Genomic DNA, 22551 nt, shown 5'->3' with positions numbered 1-22551 from the left:
TCTGACAACAAAGTTCCTTGATTGTCATTGAGTGTTTTGCCTGTGATAACAAAGCTCCTTGATTGTCACTGAGTGTTTTGCCTGGGATGTTAAGGGCTAAGAGAACTGCTGTGCTTCTCTCCGCCCACAAGCTTACCGGAGACTTCCCTGGAGGGAGAGGTGATGTCAATAAAGGACTAAACTGTTTCCTGCAGATGCATTACTTTGGAGGATTAAACACACTGAATGTGTGTGCAGTTCAAGTAAAAAAAGGCTTCCAAGGACTCCAAAACGGGCAATAGGGAACCCCAACCTTTACCCTTAAAGACACACACCCCCACCCCCACCCCCCCCCAATATATTTCTGACCCCCAAAATAGTCCCTGGGTCCCCAAAATATAGTCCAGGGACCTCCAAATGCCAGCTCAAGTACTCCTAAAATGTCCTTTGGGGACCCAAAATGGCCCAGGGACCCCAATATACCCGTCAGGGACCCCCCAGATGGGCCTTAGGGTCCCCAAAATTTACACCCAGGGATCCCCCAAATCCTTTTGATGCCAAAATAACCCCTAGGGAAGACCAAAATACAGCCCATGGATCCCAAAATCCCCCCAGGGCCTCCGGAATGCCCTCTGGGGACCGAAAATGGCACCAGGGACCCTCAGGTTGCCCAGACAAGTGGTAAATGCCCCATCCCTGGCAGTGTTCAAGACCAGGTTGGACAGAGCCGTGGGTGACATGGTCCAGTGCGAGACATCCCTGTTTTCAGGGGGTTAGAACTGGATGGTCTTAAGGTCCTTTCCAATCCTAACTGTTCTACTGAACTGGTTACACAGGATTTGGAGAAGGCTGAGGTTCTGAATGACTTCTTTGCCTCGGTCTTCACTGGCAAAGGCTCTGACCACACCAGCCAGGTCTTAGAAGGTAGACGCAGGGACTGTGAGAACGAAGACCTTGGGCCCACTGTAGGAGAGGATCTGGTTCGAGACCATCTTAAAAATCTGAACGCGCACAAGCCCGTGGGACCTGATGGAATCCACCCGCGGGTCCTGAAGGAGCTGGCGAGTGAAGTTGCTAAGCCAGTGGCCATCATGTTTGAAAAATCATGGCAGTCAGGTGAAGTTCCCGACGACTGGGAAAAGGGAAACATAAACCCCATTTTCCAGAAGGGGAAAATGGAAGACCCGGGGAATTACAGACCAGACAGTCTCACCTCTGTGCCTGGCAAAATCTTGGAGCACATTCTCCTGGAAGGCATGCTAAGGCACACGAAAAACAACAAGGTGCTTGGTGACAGCCAGCATGGCTTCACTAAGGGGAAATCCTGCCTGACCAACTTGGTGGCCTTCTATGATGGGGCTATTGAATTGATGGACAAGGGTAAAGCAATTGATGTCATCTACCTGGACTTGTGCAAAGCGTTTGACACAGTCCCACATGACACCCTTGTCTCTAAATTGGAGAGATATCAATTTGATGGATGGACCACTCGGTGGAGAAAGAACTGGCTGGATGGCCACACACAAAGAGTTGTGGTCAATGGCTCGATGTCCGGCTGGAGACCGGTAACGAGTGGTGTCCCTCAGGGATCGGTGTTGGGACCGGTCTTGTTTAATATCTTCGTCACTGACATGGACAGTGGGATTGAGCACGAGGGAAAGAATGCCATCCACAGGGACCTTGACGCACTTGTGAGGTGGGCTGATACCAACCTTATGAAGTTCAACCACGACAAGTGCAAGGTCCTACACGTGGGTCGGAGCAATCCCAGGCACAGCTACAGGCTGGGCAAAGAAGAGATTCAGAGCAGCCCTGCGGAGAAGGACTTGGGGGTGCTGGTCACTGAGGCAAGGAACATGAGCCGGCAGTGTGCGCTCGCAGCCCAGAAAGCCAACCGTATCCTGGGCTGCATCAAAAGGAACGTGACCAGCAGGTCGAAGGAGGTGATCCTGCCCCTCTACTCTGCTCTTGTGAGACCTCACCTGGAGTATTGTGTGCAGTTCTGGTGTCCTCAACATGAAAAGGACATGAAACTGTTGGAACAAGTCCAGAGGAGGGCCACGAGGATCATCAGGGGACTGGAGCACCTCCCGTATGAAGAGAGGCTGAGGAAGCTGGGGCTGTTCAGCCTGGAGAAGAGAAGGCTGCGTGGAAACCTCATAGCAGCCTTCCAGTATCTGAAGGGGGCCTCTAGGGACACTGGGGAGGGACTCTTCGTCAGGGACTGTAGTGACAGGACAAGAGATAACGGGTTCAAACTTAAACAGGGGAAGTTTAGATTGGATCTAAGGAGGAAGTTTTTTCCTGTTAGGCTGGTGAGGCACTGAAACAGGTTGCCCAGGGAAGCTGTGAATGCTCCACACCTGGCGGTGCTCAAGGCCAGGCTGGACGAAGCCGTGGGTGACATGGTTTAGTGTGAGGTGTCCCTGGCCATGGAAGGAGGGTTGGCACTACATGATCTTAAGGTCCTTTCCAACCCTAACTATTCTGTGATTCTATGATTCTACCTCCTGGAAACAAGTGTGTGAGGACCGCCGGTTCCCCTATGGCCCGCCCTTCCCTGAGGCGCTGTTTCCTCTGAGTGGCTGCCTTGCCCACCTCCTCAAAGGTGACTGTCTGTACTGGGCCCACTGACAGCCACCTGGGAGGGCGCTGCCAGGCAAGGAGCTGCGCTTCCGGGTTGCGCCCTTCAGCGGGGAGCTGCGGCCCCGAGGCAGGGCGGCGGCCTGAGGGGCGGCTTTTGGCGCTGACCACGTGGACTGGATGCTGCGAGTGGCACTGCGGGCCCTGGAGACGTCGAGCCAGCTGCATTCCTCCCCTTTCCAGTGTCACAGAGCACAGCCGAGGAGCGTGGATGCGCTCCTCGCACCCACACGCCTTGGGGAGCTCTCTGAAGACAAAAGGAAGAGGGAAAGGCCAAAGGTGCGATAGAAAATGTGCCCCCAAAATACAGTGGCTGTGCTGAGTGATGTTTCTGCATTCAAACCATGGGCAGGAAGCTACCTCAAAGTGCCCGTGTGTGAAAATAGCCCAGAGCTGATGCGAGCCCTTCTGGAGCATGAGCTGCTTGTACAGGAAGGGATGTGGAAGTGGGCTGGGATGTAGAGCTGGGGCTCACATCCAGCACGGGAGCAAGCAGGCTGTGGCGTCTTCATCCCTGGAGGTGGTTGCTGGGGACAAATCCTCCCCAGCAGACAGAAGCACCCACCCATGGGACACGACACCAGGGGACGTGCAGCCAGCGCGCAGGGACACCAGGGAAACACACCCCCCCCATGTGATCGTTTCAGCTTTATTGATGGAGCCAGGGCCGAGGTGCTGCAGTGGCACAGAAACATTGGTGGCCGGAGGGCTCTGCTGCTAACACTGGGCACAGGTCAGCAGCAGGTCCTCTTCAGAGACAGCAACATGCTTGGGAGCCTTTCCAAAGGGCCTTCGTAGCTGCTGTGAACAGAGACCCTGTGACAGTGATGGTAATGTTGTCATTGTGCAGCTCTGTACCAGTTAATACCCAGAGTTTGGGTATCGCAAAGCATGCTCAGGGTACAGAGCCAGAGCTCCTTGCTGTCCTGGGGCAAAGTGGGAATGCAAAGAGCTGCCACCTCTGATGGGAGGATACAGGCCGGTGTTGGAGGATGTTCTCCCTCGTGCAGAGGAGCAAAGCGTGCTCCCGCCCATGTTGGACTTTGCCTCCAAACACAGTGCTGCCTTTCTGTTGTGACGTTGCCTAGTGCCACTGACGTCACAAAGCACTGTTGGCGTTGAGGCAGACACAGGGGGGTGGAAGACCAGGGTTGTCCCTGTGTCAAGACACTCCAGCTCTTGAGCGAGCAGACAGCACAGTGGTTGGTTTGCTCCTGAGCAAGCAGGATGCCTGTTGCCCACACCTCAGTGCATAAAGAGAGAAAGTCGTGGTGGGTCCAAGTTCTGAAAGGGTATGTTTGAAGCCTCTGCAGAATGGGTTATGACCCTGAGCCCTCCCGGTTCTTGGAAGAACATAAGAGGACTGTTTATTTTTAACAAAGTGCATGCTGTGAGCCTGTTAGAACAAGCGGGAGGACCCTCCGTCTTCCAGAGCGGTGTGTGCTGTCTCTCGGCAGATCAGGCTTCACGGCACGTTGGACTAGCCCGCAAGAGGTTTCCTTGGAATATCCTTAGTTCCACATGGATTCCCAGCGTGCTTTTACATTCATCCCTCCCTCCATCTTCACCCAGTCTGCATTTGCCTGCAGTTACGCAAAGAAAAGGGCCAGTGATAGCCTGGCTGCTAAAGAAATGCTGCTGAAGGGGAGGTACAAACCCCCGCCTGCCTCGTGAGCTCTTGAGCTGTCAGGGTATAGGCTGAACCCCCTCTACCCCCACGGACATGAATTATGGTCACAGCTTTTGTTGCAACTCCTTCTTCTATTCCGGAGTTAAGCCAGAGCCCTTCGTCACTAACCAAACAGTGCCAGTCGCTGTTGTACCAGATGGCGCGCTGGTGCTGTTGCTGACAGCTCAGCCACTGATGAGCTTATGCAGGACCAAGGCAACCCTGACACCAGGAATGCTAGGTTCAAGACCTGCCATCCCTACTGCTGCTCTCAGGTCTGCTGCTGAACGGCGTGGGTGCCACCAGCTTCACTATCCTTTTCCTCTTTGCTGCTCCGTAGGAAAATGAAGGCTCTGAAGACAGTGCCCCTGGTGCTGCTCATCCGCCTGTTCTTGTTTGGTGAGTCTCGTTGGAACTGGGACCTGAGGATGGTGCTTTAGGACATAGGGCTCCATGTGCTCTGACCAGAGTAGCCCAGCAAAGAGTAGGAAGAACTGAGAGGGGTGTGCCAGTCCCCCCTGCTTCAGAGGAATGGGTGTGGAGGCAAGGAAGGGCTCAGCCAGTTCTCTTAAGGCGATGGAGGGGCAGTGGCTAACCTCCCCTGGCCCCTGACAAGCTTCTGCGGGACAAGGAGCATGTTCCATGGGAAGGAATAGCTGTGTACTGTGGAGCCCTCTTTCACAACCTGTTGCGAAGACTACAAGAGGAGAAACAACTATGGCACCTGGGAGAGCCGGGGAAAGGGAAGCTGAGGCATAACCCAGCCTTAGACCAAGTCCCAAGTGTAAGGAGAGTTTTGGTGTGTGTCTTACAGGCGTTCACCACGTGGGACTGCTGGGTGAAGAAGGCCTCTCGAGGGCTGCAGCCTTCATCTCCTCCTACATTTGGCATCCCCAACAGCAGGTGACGTTCAGGTTTCTTCAGATCGAGACTGGTTTTACCAGGACATAAAGTACCACTCAGTAAAACGCTGTGGCTAGGGCTGGGAACAGTAGTCATCCTGGCGGGTCATACAGGTGAAGGTCAGTTGGACCGAGCATCAGTGTCTCCACAGCCACTGCACACAGCTGATAAAAAGAATTATGAGGCATTTTTGGGCCTGCATAGGTTCCAGCAAAGCACTGGTCTGTTGCAGTTTGTGATGACTGTTCCCTTCATTGTTGTTCCAGGGGTGTTTCCTCCCCTCTGGATGGGACCACAAGACTTGGAGGTACAGATTATTTCCTCTTGACTTGATGGTGATGTAGAGGAGCTCTGCCCCTGGGCCTCAGCAGGACATTGTTTCTGTCCTGCCTCACAGAGGCTTCACCTAGCACAGCTTCCTGACCTTCTCCCATTGCCCTTTCTTCGTGTCTGTCAAATGGTCACCTATAGCTCCCCACATCCACTAGAGGACTGGGGCCACCCATCCGTCTCCCTTTTGCTTGTCCCGGGCTGTTTACAGCAAAGCAGGGGAGAGAGATGTTGTGGAGAGGAACCACCTGGCAGCAGCAGCCACCTTCCCTTGCCCTCTGTGTGTCTTGCAGCTTTCCTTCTTTATGTCTGAGCTGTTGCACTTAGTATTTTCTATCGGGAATACCACCTGTTCCCCTTGAGATCTGCTCTTGCCTGGCTTTCGTAAGACATTGGCACGTGTAATAGGAAACGTGGCGGCTTTGGGCACACTGGAGATGTTCCTCAGTTTCCCCAAATGTTCCCGGGCAGCCAGGAAGCTGCTTCTCAGCCTGAAACTCTAAGCACTTTGGAACTACCTCTCCCAGCTGCTTAAGACATGCCTGCCCTGCCAGTCATTCAGAGCCAGGCTTCTTACCTTGCTCACACCCCCATGGTGTTCGAGAGGCCAGCCACAACAGTTACAGTCTCTGTTCCTTGCTTTTCTAGGCCAGCAGGGAACGACATAGGAGAAGCGCTGAGTAGAACCCAGACCCTCAAAGAACAGCTCCAGAAGCTGCAGGAAGAGTTCTATCACCTGCACTGGAGCCTCAAGGATGTCACTGAGCGTGCTCTCCATGAAGCCTTGAAGCAGTCTAAGCTCCCAGGCTTCTCTGGATCGGTAAGGGCATGCTGCAGAAGGCTCTACTCAGAGGTTTCTTTCCTCCCTGCAGCCTTTATCCTTCTACAGTTCCCTGTCCTGGCTAGCCAAAAGGCTGGTGTGGCTGGAACAAGTGCTGTGCATGGCCACACTTCCTTTCCTCTTGCTCCACACTTCTGTATGGGGGAAGAGAGCGCCGCGATGGCAGTTACAGTTGCTTTACTTATACCTTCCTCAGAGTAGAGCAAGGCTGGGAGGTTTCCACGCAATCTGGGCGTTCCTCACAGCTGAGTTGAACCTCGTCCCCCTTCCCCTTGGCTGGCCTTGCAGGGGAGATGATTGTCCCATTCCTTCTCCTGCTAACAGGCGCTTGCCTTTGTTCTCTTCCCCAGGCTGTTCAAGAGATCATCAATCAAGTCGTGGAGAAGCTGGAAGAAAACCAAGTCCCAATGACTGATTATGCCCTCAAATCATCAGGTGCTGTGCCATTGTACACAGACTGGTTCCAAAGTGCTTCCTGTGCACACTGACAAGATGGGCCTTGGAACAGGCTCAGCGGTAGGAGAGGAAGGGCAAGAAGTCAAGGGCCACCTAGTGCCCTAAAAACGTACCCACTGACAGACTCTGGGAGCGGCTGGACTCCATCTGAAGAGCAGAAAGCCTAGCCGACATCCCAGCTGACATTACCACAGATTGATGAGTCCCTGCTCTGTGTTCGGGAGGGGTCACGCCAGGAAGAAAGAGGGGAATCCCCCGGCAGGAGATGGAGGACTACTAAAAAGCATTTCTCAAGTGAACAGTGCAATATTCCTCCTGACATTGCTCAATGATCCTGCTCATGTTTTAATTTCCAGGGGCTGCTGTCATTCCTGAATACACAAGTCCATCCTACCGGAATACGGCGTATAAAATCAGCCTGTTTTCCCTCACAGTGATGGATTATGTGAGATCTCCTGAGCTTATTCTTGAGGTAGGAGCACCAAGAAACTGGAAAACAAAGTGGGGGGGGCGGGACGGGACGGGACGGGACGGGACGGGACACGACGACGGCGGGATGCAAACGTGCTGCTGAGAGTTGCCTTTACCCTTATGTTTGCTTTCTTTTCCTGTCACATTCTTGTATGGACCCGCTCACTGTCTCCCTGCTGAGTATTTCCTCTCCCAGACTGCCTCAGGTCCTCCGTTTGAGCTTCTAGCAGGCAGGCTTGGTCCTGCAGCCTTTGTCTTCCTCGTCCCTCTGCAAACTGTCAGCATGGCTGAGAGCCTGCACTGCTGGAGGGCCCCACTCTGTGTTGGCAAGCCCTCCTGGCACTGATCATGGGAACACACCCAGCTGCCTGCCTTCACAGTGCTTCTGCAGTGCTGAAGGGGTCTTGTGACACGGGGATTCTCACAACTGCTGCTCTGTTTGGTACTGGCAGGGTCTGACCCAAGGATGCAGTTCAGAGCAGACCTGATGCGCCAGATCAGTTCTTACTCCGTGATGCTCCTGGCAGAAACGGAAGCCGGGTCACTCTTCTCCATGTGAACGTAGTTTCTTCTTCTCCTTTCAGAAGGAAAATCATCTAGGAAACTGCTGGCCCTTCCATGGAAGTCAGGGACACGTCTTCATCAAGCTCTCTGTGCCAGTCATTCCCAGAGCAGTCACCCTGGACCATGTCTCAGGGCCAGCGCTCCATGGAGACGGTATCTCCAGTGCTCCAAAGGACTTTGCTGTCTACGTAAGTGATTTCTCGGAGTGGGGGGCAGAGGGTTGCTCAGCATTTCTAAGCAGGGGGTGAATACGGGTCAGAACCCGGAGGCCTGCGGCTCCCTCTTGCCTTGCAGAAGAAACAGGCTCCTTGGAGTTGCTCCCTTTCCGTTGGATTCCTCTTTTATCCAATATACCACGCAAAAGGAAGCTTCTGGGCCAAGGCTGTGCTCCAGGAGCCACAGGGAAAATGAGCTGGCACAGTGTCTGCCCCTTGGACCTTCTTGGCTCCCAACGCCAGTGAGCACTGGTGATCCTCAGGGATCATTACCCTGGGAATGTCTGCTCCTTTTCTTGCAGCCTACGCTCGTTAAGTAGGCAAGTGTGGCAGCATGCTGGCTAGCTTCAGCTTCTCGTCTTTTCCTTGTGATGATCTTCCTCGGATTATGTCGATGAAATAAATCAGGACTTCACCACCAGAAGTTAAGTCTTCCCATGGTGGACCAGGGCACTCATGTTTTCTCCACCCCATCTTTCTCTAGGGGGTGACGGAAGAACAGGAGGAGCAGTTCCTGGGACAGTTTGTTTTCCTGGCACCACTGAATCCCACTCAGACCTTTCAGCTAAAGGTAGGGGGACGGAGTGGGAGGAGAACGGAGAGGGAGCAATACAGTTTGCTGGGGAGAAGCTTCCGTGCCAAAGGGCTCAAGGCAGCATTCTGGAGAATGGCGTGTGCCATGCGGTCCCTCCTTCTGCTGTAACCTCCTAATGGCATATGCCTGGAATGCCATTCTCCTTCACTTTTGGGTTTACACTTCAGCGCTGACAGCCACCGCTGCTGAAGCTGAAATCAGCTTGGCTGTCTGGACTCCAAGTGCCTACAGGTGGCCACGTCCACTCAGGATACACTGCCGATGGCCTGCTCATTAAAGACTAGAAATACGGGGCTTTCTGAGGATGCTGTTGTTCCTAGTACCGAGGCCAGCTAGACAGGGAGGCCATTCTGTGCCATGGCTTTCTAGAGAAGGCAATGAGGCATGATAGGGATACCACGGGGTCTTCTGACAGGGGAAGCATGTGCCCCAAAGTAGGCTAGAAGTCATTGCCAATTGATTCACTACAATTTCAGGGAGATGCTTGTTCCTTTCCTGTTCTTACGGCTAAATGAGGTAGAGCAGTGGAAGAATGTCTTGGCCACAACCCTCCCAGGGCAGTCAGGTGTTGAGCAAGTCCATTGCTGCAGCGCTCTGTCAGTAGTTGAATGCTGCAGCGCTGTGTCAGTAGTTGAATGCCAGCGAGGAAAAGACAACTCATCTCTTCTCCTCCTTTCAGAACGAGCACTCTGGGTTTGTGAATTACATCCTGCTGCAAGTGCTGAGCAACTGGGGCCACCCGGACTACACCTGCATATATCGGTTCAGGGTGCACGGTGATCCTGCCAGCAACGAGGGGAAGGTGGCACTTTGATCTGACAACAAAGTTCCTTGATTGTCATTGAGTGTTTTGCCTGTGATAACAAAGCTCCTTGATTGTCACTGAGTGTTTTGCCTGGGATGTTAAGGGCTAAGAGAACTGCTGTGCTTCTCTCCGCCCACAAGCTTACCGGAGACTTCCCTGGAGGGAGAGGTGATGTCAATAAAGGACTAAACTGTTTCCTGCAGATGCATTACTTTGGAGGATTAAACACACTGAATGTGTGTGCAGTTCAAGTAAAAAAAGGCTTCCAAGGACTCCAAAACGGGCAATAGGGAACCCCAACCTTTACCCTTAAAGACACACACCCCCACCCCCACCCCCCCCCAATATATTTCTGACCCCCAAAATAGTCCCTGGGTCCCCAAAATATAGTCCAGGGACCTCCAAATGCCAGCTCAAGTACTCCTAAAATGTCCTTTGGGGACCCAAAATGGCCCAGGGACCCCAATATACCCGTCAGGGACCCCCCAGATGGGCCTTAGGGTCCCCAAAATTTACACCCAGGGATCCCCCAAATCCTTTTGATGCCAAAATAACCCCTAGGGAAGACCAAAATACAGCCCATGGATCCCAAAATCCCCCCAGGGCCTCCGGAATGCCCTCTGGGGACCGAAAATGGCACCAGGGACCCTCAGGTTGCCCAGACAAGTGGTAAATGCCCCATCCCTGGCAGTGTTCAAGACCAGGTTGGACAGAGCCGTGGGTGACATGGTCCAGTGCGAGACATCCCTGTTTTCAGGGGGTTAGAACTGGATGATCTTAAGGTCCTTTCCAATCCTAACTGTTCTACTGAACTGGTTACACAGGATTTGGAGAAGGCTGAGGTTCTGAATGACTTCTTTGCCTCGGTCTTCACTGGCAAAGGCTCTGACCACACCAGCCAGGTCTTAGAAGGTAGACGCAGGGACTGTGAGAACGAAGACCTTGGGCCCACTGTAGGAGAGGATCTGGTTCGAGACCATCTTAAAAATCTGAACGCGCACAAGCCCGTGGGACCTGATGGAATCCACCCGCGGGTCCTGAAGGAGCTGGCGAGTGAAGTTGCTAAGCCAGTGGCCATCATGTTTGAAAAATCATGGCAGTCAGGTGAAGTTCCCGACGACTGGGAAAAGGGAAACATAAACCCCATTTTCCAGAAGGGGAAAATGGAAGACCCGGGGAATTACAGACCAGACAGTCTCACCTCTGTGCCTGGCAAAATCTTGGAGCACATTCTCCTGGAAGGCATGCTAAGGCACACGAAAAACAACAAGGTGCTTGGTGACAGCCAGCATGGCTTCACTAAGGGGAAATCCTGCCTGACCAACTTGGTGGCCTTCTATGATGGGGCTATTGAATTGATGGACAAGGGTAAAGCAATTGATGTCATCTACCTGGACTTGTGCAAAGCGTTTGACACAGTCCCACATGACACCCTTGTCTCTAAATTGGAGAGATATCAATTTGATGGATGGACCACTCGGTGGAGAAAGAACTGGCTGGATGGCCACACACAAAGAGTTGTGGTCAATGGCTCGATGTCCGGCTGGAGACCGGTAACGAGTGGTGTCCCTCAGGGATCGGTGTTGGGACCGGTCTTGTTTAATATCTTCGTCACTGACATGGACAGTGGGATTGAGCACGAGGGAAAGAATGCCATCCACAGGGACCTTGACGCACTTGTGAGGTGGGCTGATACCAACCTTATGAAGTTCAACCACGACAAGTGCAAGGTCCTACACGTGGGTCGGAGCAATCCCAGGCACAGCTACAGGCTGGGCAAAGAAGAGATTCAGAGCAGCCCTGCGGAGAAGGACTTGGGGGTGCTGGTCACTGAGGCAAGGAACATGAGCCGGCAGTGTGCGCTCGCAGCCCAGAAAGCCAACCGTATCCTGGGCTGCATCAAAAGGAACGTGACCAGCAGGTCGAAGGAGGTGATCCTGCCCCTCTACTCTGCTCTTGTGAGACCTCACCTGGAGTATTGTGTGCAGTTCTGGTGTCCTCAACATGAAAAGGACATGAAACTGTTGGAACAAGTCCAGAGGAGGGCCACGAGGATCATCAGGGGACTGGAGCACCTCCCGTATGAAGAGAGGCTGAGGAAGCTGGGGCTGTTCAGCCTGGAGAAGAGAAGGCTGCGTGGAAACCTCATAGCAGCCTTCCAGTATCTGAAGGGGGCCTCTAGGGACACTGGGGAGGGACTCTTCGTCAGGGACTGTAGTGACAGGACAAGAGATAACGGGTTCAAACTTAAACAGGGGAAGTTTAGATTGGATCTAAGGAGGAAGTTTTTTCCTGTTAGGCTGGTGAGGCACTGAAACAGGTTGCCCAGGGAAGCTGTGAATGCTCCACACCTGGCGGTGCTCAAGGCCAGGCTGGACGAAGCCGTGGGTGACATGGTTTAGTGTGAGGTGTCCCTGGCCATGGAAGGAGGGTTGGCACTACATGATCTTAAGGTCCTTTCCAACCCTAACTATTCTGTGATTCTATGATTCTACCTCCTGGAAACAAGTGTGTGAGGACCGCCGGTTCCCCTATGGCCCGCCCTTCCCTGAGGCGCTGTTTCCTCTGAGTGGCTGCCTTGCCCACCTCCTCAAAGGTGACTGTCTGTACTGGGCCCACTGACAGCCACCTGGGAGGGCGCTGCCAGGCAAGGAGCTGCGCTTCCGGGTTGCGCCCTTCAGCGGGGAGCTGCGGCCCCGAGGCAGGGCGGCGGCCTGAGGGGCGGCTTTTGGCGCTGACCACGTGGACTGGATGCTGCGAGTGGCACTGCGGGCCCTGGAGACGTCGAGCCAGCTGCATTCCTCCCCTTTCCAGTGTCACAGAGCACAGCCGAGGAGCGTGGATGCGCTCCTCGCACCCACACGCCTTGGGGAGCTCTCTGAAGACAAAAGGAAGAGGGAAAGGCCAAAGGTGCGATAGAAAATGTGCCCCCAAAATACAGTGGCTGTGCTGAGTGATGTTTCTGCATTCAAACCATGGGCAGGAAGCTACCTCAAAGTGCCCGTGTGTGAAAATAGCCCAGAGCTGATGCGAGCCCTTCTGGAGCATGAGCTGCTTGTACAGGAAGGGATGTGGAAGTGGGCTGGGATGTAGAGCTGGGGCTCACATCCAGCACGGGAGCAAGCAGGCTGTGGCGTCTTCATCCCTGGAGGTGGTTGCTGGGGACAAATCCTCCCCAGCAGACAGAAGCACCCACCCATGGGACACGACACCAGGGGACGTGCAGCCAGCGCGCAGGGACACCAGGGAAACACACCCCCCCCATGTGATCGTTTCAGCTTTATTGATGGAGCCAGGGCCGAGGTGCTGCAGTGGCACAGAAACATTGGTGGCCGGAGGGCTCTGCTGCTAACACTGGGCACAGGTCAGCAGCAGGTCCTCTTCAGAGACAGCAACATGCTTGGGAGCCTTTCCAAAGGGCCTTCGTAGCTGCTGTGAACAGAGACCCTGTGACAGTGATGGTAATGTTGTCATTGTGCAGCTCTGTACCAGTTAATACCCAGAGTTTGGGTATCGCAAAGCATGCTCAGGGTACAGAGCCAGAGCTCCTTGCTGTCCTGGGGCAAAGTGGGAATGCAAAGAGCTGCCACCTCTGATGGGAGGATACAGGCCGGTGTTGGAGGATGTTCTCCCTCGTGCAGAGGAGCAAAGCGTGCTCCCGCCCATGTTGGACTTTGCCTCCAAACACAGTGCTGCCTTTCTGTTGTGACGTTGCCTAGTGCCACTGACGTCACAAAGCACTGTTGGCGTTGAGGCAGACACAGGGGGGTGGAAGACCAGGGTTGTCCCTGTGTCAAGACACTCCAGCTCTTGAGCGAGCAGACAGCACAGTGGTTGGTTTGCTCCTGAGCAAGCAGGATGCCTGTTGCCCACACCTCAGTGCATAAAGAGAGAAAGTCGTGGTGGGTCCAAGTTCTGAAAGGGTATGTTTGAAGCCTCTGCAGAATGGGTTATGACCCTGAGCCCTCCCGGTTCTTGGAAGAACATAAGAGGACTGTTTATTTTTAACAAAGTGCATGCTGTGAGCCTGTTAGAACAAGCGGGAGGACCCTCCGTCTTCCAGAGCGGTGTGTGCTGTCTCTCGGCAGATCAGGCTTCACGGCACGTTGGACTAGCCCGCAAGAGGTTTCCTTGGAATATCCTTAGTTCCACATGGATTCCCAGCGTGCTTTTACATTCATCCCTCCCTCCATCTTCACCCAGTCTGCATTTGCCTGCAGTTACGCAAAGAAAAGGGCCAGTGATAGCCTGGCTGCTAAAGAAATGCTGCTGAAGGGGAGGTACAAACCCCCGCCTGCCTCGTGAGCTCTTGAGCTGTCAGGGTATAGGCTGAACCCCCTCTACCCCCACGGACATGAATTATGGTCACAGCTTTTGTTGCAACTCCTTCTTCTATTCCGGAGTTAAGCCAGAGCCCTTCGTCACTAACCAAACAGTGCCAGTCGCTGTTGTACCAGATGGCGCGCTGGTGCTGTTGCTGACAGCTCAGCCACTGATGAGCTTATGCAGGACCAAGGCAACCCTGACACCAGGAATGCTAGGTTCAAGACCTGCCATCCCTACTGCTGCTCTCAGGTCTGCTGCTGAACGGCGTGGGTGCCACCAGCTTCACTATCCTTTTCCTCTTTGCTGCTCCGTAGGAAAATGAAGGCTCTGAAGACAGTGCCCCTGGTGCTGCTCATCCGCCTGTTCTTGTTTGGTGAGTCTCGTTGGAACTGGGACCTGAGGATGGTGCTTTAGGACATAGGGCTCCATGTGCTCTGACCAGAGTAGCCCAGCAAAGAGTAGGAAGAACTGAGAGGGGTGTGCCAGTCCCCCCTGCTTCAGAGGAATGGGTGTGGAGGCAAGGAAGGGCTCAGCCAGTTCTCTTAAGGCGATGGAGGGGCAGTGGCTAACCTCCCCTGGCCCCTGACAAGCTTCTGCGGGACAAGGAGCATGTTCCATGGGAAGGAATAGCTGTGTACTGTGGAGCCCTCTTTCACAACCTGTTGCGAAGACTACAAGAGGAGAAACAACTATGGCACCTGGGAGAGCCGGGGAAAGGGAAGCTGAGGCATAACCCAGCCTTAGACCAAGTCCCAAGTGTAAGGAGAGTTTTGGTGTGTGTCTTACAGGCGTTCACCACGTGGGACTGCTGGGTGAAGAAGGCCTCTCGAGGGCTGCAGCCTTCATCTCCTCCTACATTTGGCATCCCCAACAGCAGATGACGTTCAGGTTTCTTCAGATCGAGACTGGTTTTACCAGGACATAAAGTACCACTCAGTAAAACGCTGTGGCTAGGGCTGGGAACAGTAGTCATCCTGGCGGGTCATACAGGTGAAGGTCAGTTGGACCGAGCATCAGTGTCTCCACAGCCACTGCACACAGCTGATAAAAAGAATTATGAGGCATTTTTGGGCCTGCATAGGTTCCAGCAAAGCACTGGTCTGTTGCAGTTTGTGATGACTGTTCCCTTCATTGTTGTTCCAGGGGTGTTTCCTCCCCTCTGGATGGGACCACAAGACTTGGAGGTACAGATTATTTCCTCTTGACTTGATGGTGATGTAGAGGAGCTCTGCCCCTGGGCCTCAGCAGGACATTGTTTCTGTCCTGCCTCACAGAGGCTTCACCTAGCACAGCTTCCTGACCTTCTCCCATTGCCCTTTCTTCGTGTCTGTCAAATGGTCACCTATAGCTCCCCACATCCACTAGAGGACTGGGGCCACCCATCCGTCTCCCTTTTGCTTGTCCCGGGCTGTTTACAGCAAAGCAGGGGAGAGAGATGTTGTGGAGAGGAACCACCTGGCAGCAGCAGCCACCTTCCCTTGCCCTCTGTGTGTCTTGCAGCTTTCCTTCTTTATGTCTGAGCTGTTGCACTTAGTATTTTCTATCGGGAATACCACCTGTTCCCCTTGAGATCTGCTCTTGCCTGGCTTTCGTAAGACATTGGCACGTGTAATAGGGAACGTGGCGGCTTTGGGCACACTGGAGATGTTCCTCAGTTTCCCCAAATGTTCCCGGGCAGCCAGGAAGCTGCTTCTCAGCCTGAAACTCTAAGCACTTTGGAACTACCTCTCCCAGCTGCTTAAGACATGCCTGCCCTGCCAGTCATTCAGAGCCAGGCTTCTTACCTTGCTCACACCCCCATGGTGTTCGAGAGGCCAGCCACAACAGTTACAGTCTCTGTTCCTTGCTTTTCTAGGCCAGCAGGGAACGACATAGGAGAAGCGCTGAGTAGAACCCAGACCCTCAAAGAACAGCTCCAGAAGCTGCAGGAAGAGTTCTATCACCTGCACTGGAGCCTCAAGGATGTCACTGAGCGTGCTCTCCATGAAGCCTTGAAGCAGTCTAAGCTCCCAGGCTTCTCTGGATCGGTAAGGGCATGCTGCAGAAGGCTCTACTCAGAGGTTTCTTTCCTCCCTGCAGCCTTTATCCTTCTACAGTTCCCTGTCCTGGCTAGCCAAAAGGCTGGTGTGGCTGGAACAAGTGCTGTGCATGGCCACACTTCCTTTCCTCTTGCTCCACACTTCTGTATGGGGGAAGAGAGCGCCGCGATGGCAGTTACAGTTGCTTTACTTATACCTTCCTCAGAGTAGAGCAAGGCTGGGAGGTTTCCACGCAATCTGGGCGTTCCTCACAGCTGAGTTGAACCTCGTCCCCCTTCCCCTTGGCTGGCCTTGCAGGGGAGATGATTGTCCCATTCCTTCTCCTGCTAACAGGCGCTTGCCTTTGTTCTCTTCCCCAGGCTGTTCAAGAGATCATCAATCAAGTCGTGGAGAAGCTGGAAGAAAACCAAGTCCCAATGACTGATTATGCCCTCAAATCATCAGGTGCTGTGCCATTGTACACAGACTGGTTCCAAAGTGCTTCCTGTGCACACTGACAAGATGGGCCTTGGAACAGGCTCAGCGGTAGGAGAGGAAGGGCAAGAAGTCAAGGGCCACCTAGTGCCCTAAAAACGTACCCACTGACAGACTCTGGGAGCGGCTGGACTCCATCTGAAGAGCAGAAAGCCTAGCCGACATCCCAGCTGACATTACCACAGATTGATGAGTCCCTGCTCTGTGTTCGGGAGGGGTCACGCCAGGAAGAAAGAGGGGAATCCCCCGGCAGGAGATGGAGGACTACTAAAAAGCATTTCTCAAGTGAACAGTGCAATATTCCTCCTGACATTGCTCAATGATCCTGCTCATGTTTTAATTTCCAGGGGCTGCTGTCATTCCTGAATACACAAGTCCATCCTACCGGAATACGGCGTATAAAATCAGCCTGTTTTCCCTGACAGTGATGGATTATGTGAGATCTCCTGAGCTTATTCTTGAGGTAGGAGCACCAAGAAACTGGAAAACAAAGTGGGGGGGGCGGGACGGGACGGGACGGGACGGGACGGGACACGACGACGGCGGGATGCAAACGTGCTGCTGAGAGTTGCCTTTACCCTTATGTTTGCTTTCTTTTCCTGTCACATTCTTGTATGGACCCGCTCACTGTCTCCCTGCTGAGTATTTCCTCTCCCAGACTGCCTCAGGTCCTCCGTTTGAGCTTCTAGCAGGCAGGCTTGGTCCTGCAGCCTTTGTCTTCCTCGTCCCTCTGCAAACTGTCAGCATGGCTGAGAGCCTGCACTGCTGGAGGGCCCCACTCTGTGTTGGCAAGCCCTCCTGGCACTGATCATGGGAACACACCCAGCTGCCTGCCTTCACAGTGCTTCTGCAGTGCTGAAGGGGTCTTGTGACACGGGGATTCTCACAACTGCTGCTCTGTTTGGTACTGGCAGGGTCTGACCCAAGGATGCAGTTCAGAGCAGACCTGATGTGCCAGATCAGTTCTTACTCCGTGATGCTCCTGGCAGAAACGGAAGCCGGGTCACTCTTCTCCATGTGAACGTAGTTTCTTCTTCTCCTTTCAGAAGGAAAATCATCTAGGAAACTGCTGGCCCTTCCATGGAAGTCAGGGACACGTCTTCATCAAGCTCTCTGTGCCAGTCATTCCCAGAGCAGTCACCCTGGACCATGTCTCAGGGCCAGCGCTCCATGGAGACGGTATCTCCAGTGCTCCAAAGGACTTTGCTGTCTACGTAAGTGATTTCTCGGAGTGGGGGGCAGAGGGTTGCTCAGCATTTCTAAGCAGGGGGTGAATACGGGTCAGAACCCGGAGGCCTGCGGCTCCCTCTTGCCTTGCAGAAGAAACAGGCTCCTTGGAGTTGCTCCCTTTCCGTTGGATTCCTCTTTTATCCAATATACCACGCAAAAGGAAGCTTCTGGGCCAAGGCTGTGCTCCAGGAGCCACAGGGAAAATGAGCTGGCACAGTGTCTGCCCCTTGGACCTTCTTGGCTCCCAACGCCAGTGAGCACTGGTGATCCTCAGGGATCATTACCCTGGGAATGTCTGCTCCTTTTCTTACAGCCTACGCTCGTTAAGTAGGCAAGTGTGGCAGCAAGCTGGCTAGCTTCAGCTTCTCGTCTTTTCCTTGTGATGATCTTCCTCGGATTATGTCGATGAAATAAATCAGGACTTCACCACCAGAAGTTAAGTCTTCCCATGGTGGACCAGGGCACTCATGTTTTCTCCACCCCATCTTTCTCTAGGGGGTGACGGAAGAACAGGAGGAGCAGTTCCTGGGACAGTTTGTTTTCCTGGCACCACTGAATCCCACTCAGACCTTTCAGCTAAAGGTAGGGGGACGGAGTGGGAGGAGAACGGAGAGGGAGCAATACAGTTTGCTGGGGAGAAGCTTCCGTGCCAAAGGGCTCAAGGCAGCATTCTGGAGAATGGCGTGTGCCATGCGGTCCCTCCTTCTGCTGTAACCTCCTAATGGCATATGCCTGGAATGCCATTCTCCTTCACTTTTGGGTTTACACTTCAGCGCTGACAGCCACCGCTGCTGAAGCTGAAATCAGCTTGGCTGTCTGGACTCCAGGTGCCTACAGGTGGCCACGTCCACTCAGGATACACTGCCGCTGGCCTGCTCATTAAAGACTAGAAATACGGGGCTTTCTGAGGATGCTGTTGTTCCTAGTACCGAGGCCAGCTAGACAGGGAGGCCATTCTGTGCCATGGCTTTCTAGAGAAGGCAATGAGGCATGATAGGGATACCACGGGGTCTTCTGACAGGGGAAGCATGTGCCCCAAAGTAGGCTAGAAGTCATTGCCAATTGATTCACTACAATTTCAGGGAGATGCTTGTTCCTTTCCTGTTCTTACGGCTAAATGAGGTAGAGCAGTGGAAGAATGTCTTGGCCACAACCCTCCCAGGGCAGTCAGGTGTTGAGCAAGTCCATTGCTGCAGCGCTCTGTCAGTAGTTGAATGCTGCAGCGCTGTGTCAGTAGTTGAATGCCAGCGAGGAAAAGACAGCTCATCTCTTCTCCTCCTTTCAGAACGAGCACTCTGGGTTTGTGAATTACATCCTGCTGCAAGTGCTGAGCAACTGGGGCCACCCGGACTACACCTGCATATATCGGTTCAGGGTGCACGGTGATCCTGCCAGCAACGAGGGGAAGGTGGCACTTTGATATGACAACAAAGTTCCTTGATTGTCATTGAGTGTTTTGCCTGTGATAACAAAGCTCCTTGATTGTCACTGAGTGTTTTGCCTGGGATGTTAAGGGCTAAGAGAACTGCTGTGCTTCTCTCCGCCCACAAGCTTACCGGAGACTTCCCTGGAGGGAGAGGTGATGTCAATAAAGGACTAAACTGTTTCCTGCAGATGCATTACTTTGGAGGATTAAACACACTGAATGTGTGTGCAGTTCAAGTAAAAAAAGGCTTCCAAGGACTCCAAAACGGGCAATAGGGAACCCCAACCTTTACCCTTAAAGACACACACCCCCACCCCCACCCCCCCCCAATATATTTCTGACCCCCAAAATAGTCCCTGGGTCCCCAAAATATAGTCCAGGGACCTCCAAATGCCAGCTCAAGTACTCCTAAAATGTCCTTTGGGGACCCAAAATGGCCCAGGGACCCCAATATACCCGTCAGGGACCCCCCAGATGGGCCTTAGGGTCCCCAAAATTTACACCCAGGGATCCCCCAAATCCTTTTGATGCCAAAATAACCCCTAGGGAAGACCAAAATACAGCCCATGGATCCCAAAATCCCCCCAGGGCCTCCGGAATGCCCTCTGGGGACCGAAAATGGCACCAGGGACCCTCAGGTTGCCCAGACAAGTGGTAAATGCCCCATCCCTGGCAGTGTTCAAGACCAGGTTGGACAGAGCCGTGGGTGACATGGTCCAGTGCGAGACATCCCTGTTTTCAGGGGGTTAGAACTGGATGATCTTAAGGTCCTTTCCAATCCTAACTGTTCTACTGAACTGGTTACACAGGATTTGGAGAAGGCTGAGGTTCTGAATGACTTCTTTGCCTCGGTCTTCACTGGCAAAGGCTCTGACCACACCAGCCAGGTCTTAGAAGGTAGACGCAGGGACTGTGAGAACGAAGACCTTGGGCCCACTGTAGGAGAGGATCTGGTTCGAGACCATCTTAAAAATCTGAACGCGCACAAGCCCGTGGGACCTGATGGAATCCACCCGCGGGTCCTGAAGGAGCTGGCGAGTGAAGTTGCTAAGCCAGTGGCCATCATGTTTGAAAAATCATGGCAGTCAGGTGAAGTTCCCGACGACTGGGAAAAGGGAAACATAAACCCCATTTTCCAGAAGGGGAAAATGGAAGACCCGGGGAATTACAGACCAGACAGTCTCACCTCTGTGCCTGGCAAAATCTTGGAGCACATTCTCCTGGAAGGCATGCTAAGGCACACGAAAAACAACAAGGTGCTTGGTGACAGCCAGCATGGCTTCACTAAGGGGAAATCCTGCCTGACCAACTTGGTGGCCTTCTATGATGGGGCTATTGAATTGATGGACAAGGGTAAAGCAATTGATGTCATCTACCTGGACTTGTGCAAAGCGTTTGACACAGTCCCACATGACACCCTTGTCTCTAAATTGGAGAGATATCAATTTGATGGATGGACCACTCGGTGGAGAAAGAACTGGCTGGATGGCCACACACAAAGAGTTGTGGTCAATGGCTCGATGTCCGGCTGGAGACCGGTAACGAGTGGTGTCCCTCAGGGATCGGTGTTGGGACCGGTCTTGTTTAATATCTTCGTCACTGACATGGACAGTGGGATTGAGCACGAGGGAAAGAATGCCATCCACAGGGACCTTGACGCACTTGTGAGGTGGGCTGATACCAACCTTATGAAGTTCAACCACGACAAGTGCAAGGTCCTACACGTGGGTCGGAGCAATCCCAGGCACAGCTACAGGCTGGGCAAAGAAGAGATTCAGAGCAGCCCTGCGGAGAAGGACTTGGGGGTGCTGGTCACTGAGGCAAGGAACATGAGCCGGCAGTGTGCGCTCGCAGCCCAGAAAGCCAACCGTATCCTGGGCTGCATCAAAAGGAACGTGACCAGCAGGTCGAAGGAGGTGATCCTGCCCCTCTACTCTGCTCTTGTGAGACCTCACCTGGAGTATTGTGTGCAGTTCTGGTGTCCTCAACATGAAAAGGACATGAAACTGTTGGAACAAGTCCAGAGGAGGGCCACGAGGATCATCAGGGGACTGGAGCACCTCCCGTATGAAGAGAGGCTGAGGAAGCTGGGGCTGTTCAGCCTGGAGAAGAGAAGGCTGCGTGGAAACCTCATAGCAGCCTTCCAGTATCTGAAGGGGGCCTCTAGGGACACTGGGGAGGGACTCTTCGTCAGGGACTGTAGTGACAGGACAAGAGATAACGGGTTCAAACTTAAACAGGGGAAGTTTAGATTGGATCTAAGGAGGAAGTTTTTTCCTGTTAGGCTGGTGAGGCACTGAAACAGGTTGCCCAGGGAAGCTGTGAATGCTCCACACCTGGCGGTGCTCAAGGCCAGGCTGGACGAAGCCGTGGGTGACATGGTTTAGTGTGAGGTGTCCCTGGCCATGGAAGGAGGGTTGGCACTACATGATCTTAAGGTCCTTTCCAACCCTAACTATTCTGTGATTCTATGATTCTACCTCCTGGAAACAAGTGTGTGAGGACCGCCGGTTCCCCTATGGCCCGCCCTTCCCTGAGGCGCTGTTTCCTCTGAGTGGCTGCCTTGCCCACCTCCTCAAAGGTGACTGTCTGTACTGGGCCCACTGACAGCCACCTGGGAGGGCGCTGCCAGGCAAGGAGCTGCGCTTCCGGGTTGCGCCCTTCAGCGGGGAGCTGCGGCCCCGAGGCAGGGCGGCGGCCTGAGGGGCGGCTTTTGGCGCTGACCACGTGGACTGGATGCTGCGAGTGGCACTGCGGGCCCTGGAGACGTCGAGCCAGCTGCATTCCTCCCCTTTCCAGTGTCACAGAGCGCAGCCGAGGAGCGTGGATGCGCTCCTCGCACCCACACGCCTTGGGGAGCTCTCTGAAGACAAAAGGAAGAGGGAAAGGCCAAAGGTGCGATAGAAAATGTGCCCCCAAAATACAGTGGCTGTGCTGAGTGATGTTTCTGCATTCAAACCATGGGCAGGAAGCTACCTCAAAGTGCCCGTGTGTGAAAATAGCCCAGAGCTGATGCGAGCCCTTCTGGAGCATGAGCTGCTTGTACAGGAAGGGATGTGGAAGTGGGCTGGGATGTAGAGCTGGGGCTCACATCCAGCACGGGAGCAAGCAGGCTGTGGCGTCTTCATCCCTGGAGGTGGTTGCTGGGGACAAATCCTCCCCAGCAGACAGAAGCACCCACCCATGGGACACGACACCAGGGGACGTGCAGCCAGCGCGCAGGGACACCAGGGAAACACACCCCCCCCGTGTGATCGTTTCAGCTTTATTGATGGAGCCAGGGCCGAGGTGCTGCAGTGGCACAGAAACATTGGTGGCCGGAGGGCTCTGCTGCTAACACTGGGCACAGGTCAGCAGCAGGTCCTCTTCAGAGACAGCAACATGCTTGGGAGCCTTTCCAAAGGGCCTTCGTAGCTGCTGTGAACAGAGACCCTGTGACAGTGATGGTAATGTTGTCATTGTGCAGCTCTGTACCAGTTAATACCCAGAGTTTGGGTATCGCAAAGCATGCTCAGGGTACAGAGCCAGAGCTCCTTGCTGTCCTGGGGCAAAGTGGGAATGCAAAGAGCTGCCACCTCTGATGGG

At 53.8% G+C, this 22551-nt stretch overlaps 2 protein-coding genes across 2 annotated transcripts; both read left to right on the top strand.

Moving 5' to 3' along the window:
* The first annotated feature begins 4143 nt into the window (after positions 1-4143).
* LOC136014730 (SUN domain-containing protein 3-like) lies at positions 4144-9480 on the top strand. The gene is made up of 9 exons (XM_065679690.1): positions 4144-4271; positions 4632-4722; positions 5106-5194; positions 6173-6344; positions 6716-6800; positions 7178-7293; positions 7877-8044; positions 8556-8642; positions 9346-9480. The coding sequence occupies exons 1-9, from the start codon at positions 4144-4146 to the stop codon at positions 9478-9480; spliced, it is 1071 nt and encodes a 356-aa protein (XP_065535762.1).
* Positions 9481-13623: 4143 nt separating this feature from the next.
* LOC136014726 (SUN domain-containing protein 3-like) lies at positions 13624-18960 on the top strand. Its single transcript, XM_065679682.1, has 9 exons — positions 13624-13751; positions 14112-14170; positions 14586-14685; positions 15653-15824; positions 16196-16280; positions 16658-16773; positions 17357-17524; positions 18036-18122; positions 18826-18960. Exons 1-9 carry the CDS (start codon positions 13624-13626, stop codon positions 18958-18960), a joined length of 1050 nt encoding a protein of 349 aa, XP_065535754.1.
* Positions 18961-22551: the final 3591 nt, after the last annotated feature.

Source organism: Lathamus discolor, chromosome 5, assembly GCF_037157495.1.
Source record: "Lathamus discolor isolate bLatDis1 chromosome 5, bLatDis1.hap1, whole genome shotgun sequence".
In the NCBI taxonomy this organism is placed as follows: Eukaryota; Metazoa; Chordata; class Aves; order Psittaciformes; family Psittacidae; genus Lathamus; species Lathamus discolor.
The sequence above is the reverse complement of the archived record's forward strand: the minus strand, read 5'-3'. Positions and strand labels throughout refer to the sequence as shown.

Bases quoted from the DNA above. Each gene is read 5' to 3' on its own strand.
- LOC136014726 (XM_065679682.1), top strand. From the start codon at position 13,624: ATGGATTCCCAGCGTGCTTTTACATTCATCCCTCCCTCCATCTTCACC. The intron at 14,686-15,652 runs GTTTCTTCAGAT...TTGCTTTTCTAG, and splicing joins CAACAGCAGATGACGTTCAG to GCCAGCAGGGAACGACATAG. The intron at 16,281-16,657 runs GTGCTGTGCCAT...TTTAATTTCCAG, and splicing joins TTATGCCCTCAAATCATCAG to GGGCTGCTGTCATTCCTGAA.
- LOC136014730 (XM_065679690.1), top strand. From the start codon at position 4,144: ATGGATTCCCAGCGTGCTTTTACATTCATCCCTCCCTCCATCTTCACC. The intron at 7,294-7,876 runs GTAGGAGCACCA...TTCTCCTTTCAG, and splicing joins CTCCTGAGCTTATTCTTGAG to AAGGAAAATCATCTAGGAAA. The intron at 8,643-9,345 runs GTAGGGGGACGG...TCCTCCTTTCAG, and splicing joins CTCAGACCTTTCAGCTAAAG to AACGAGCACTCTGGGTTTGT.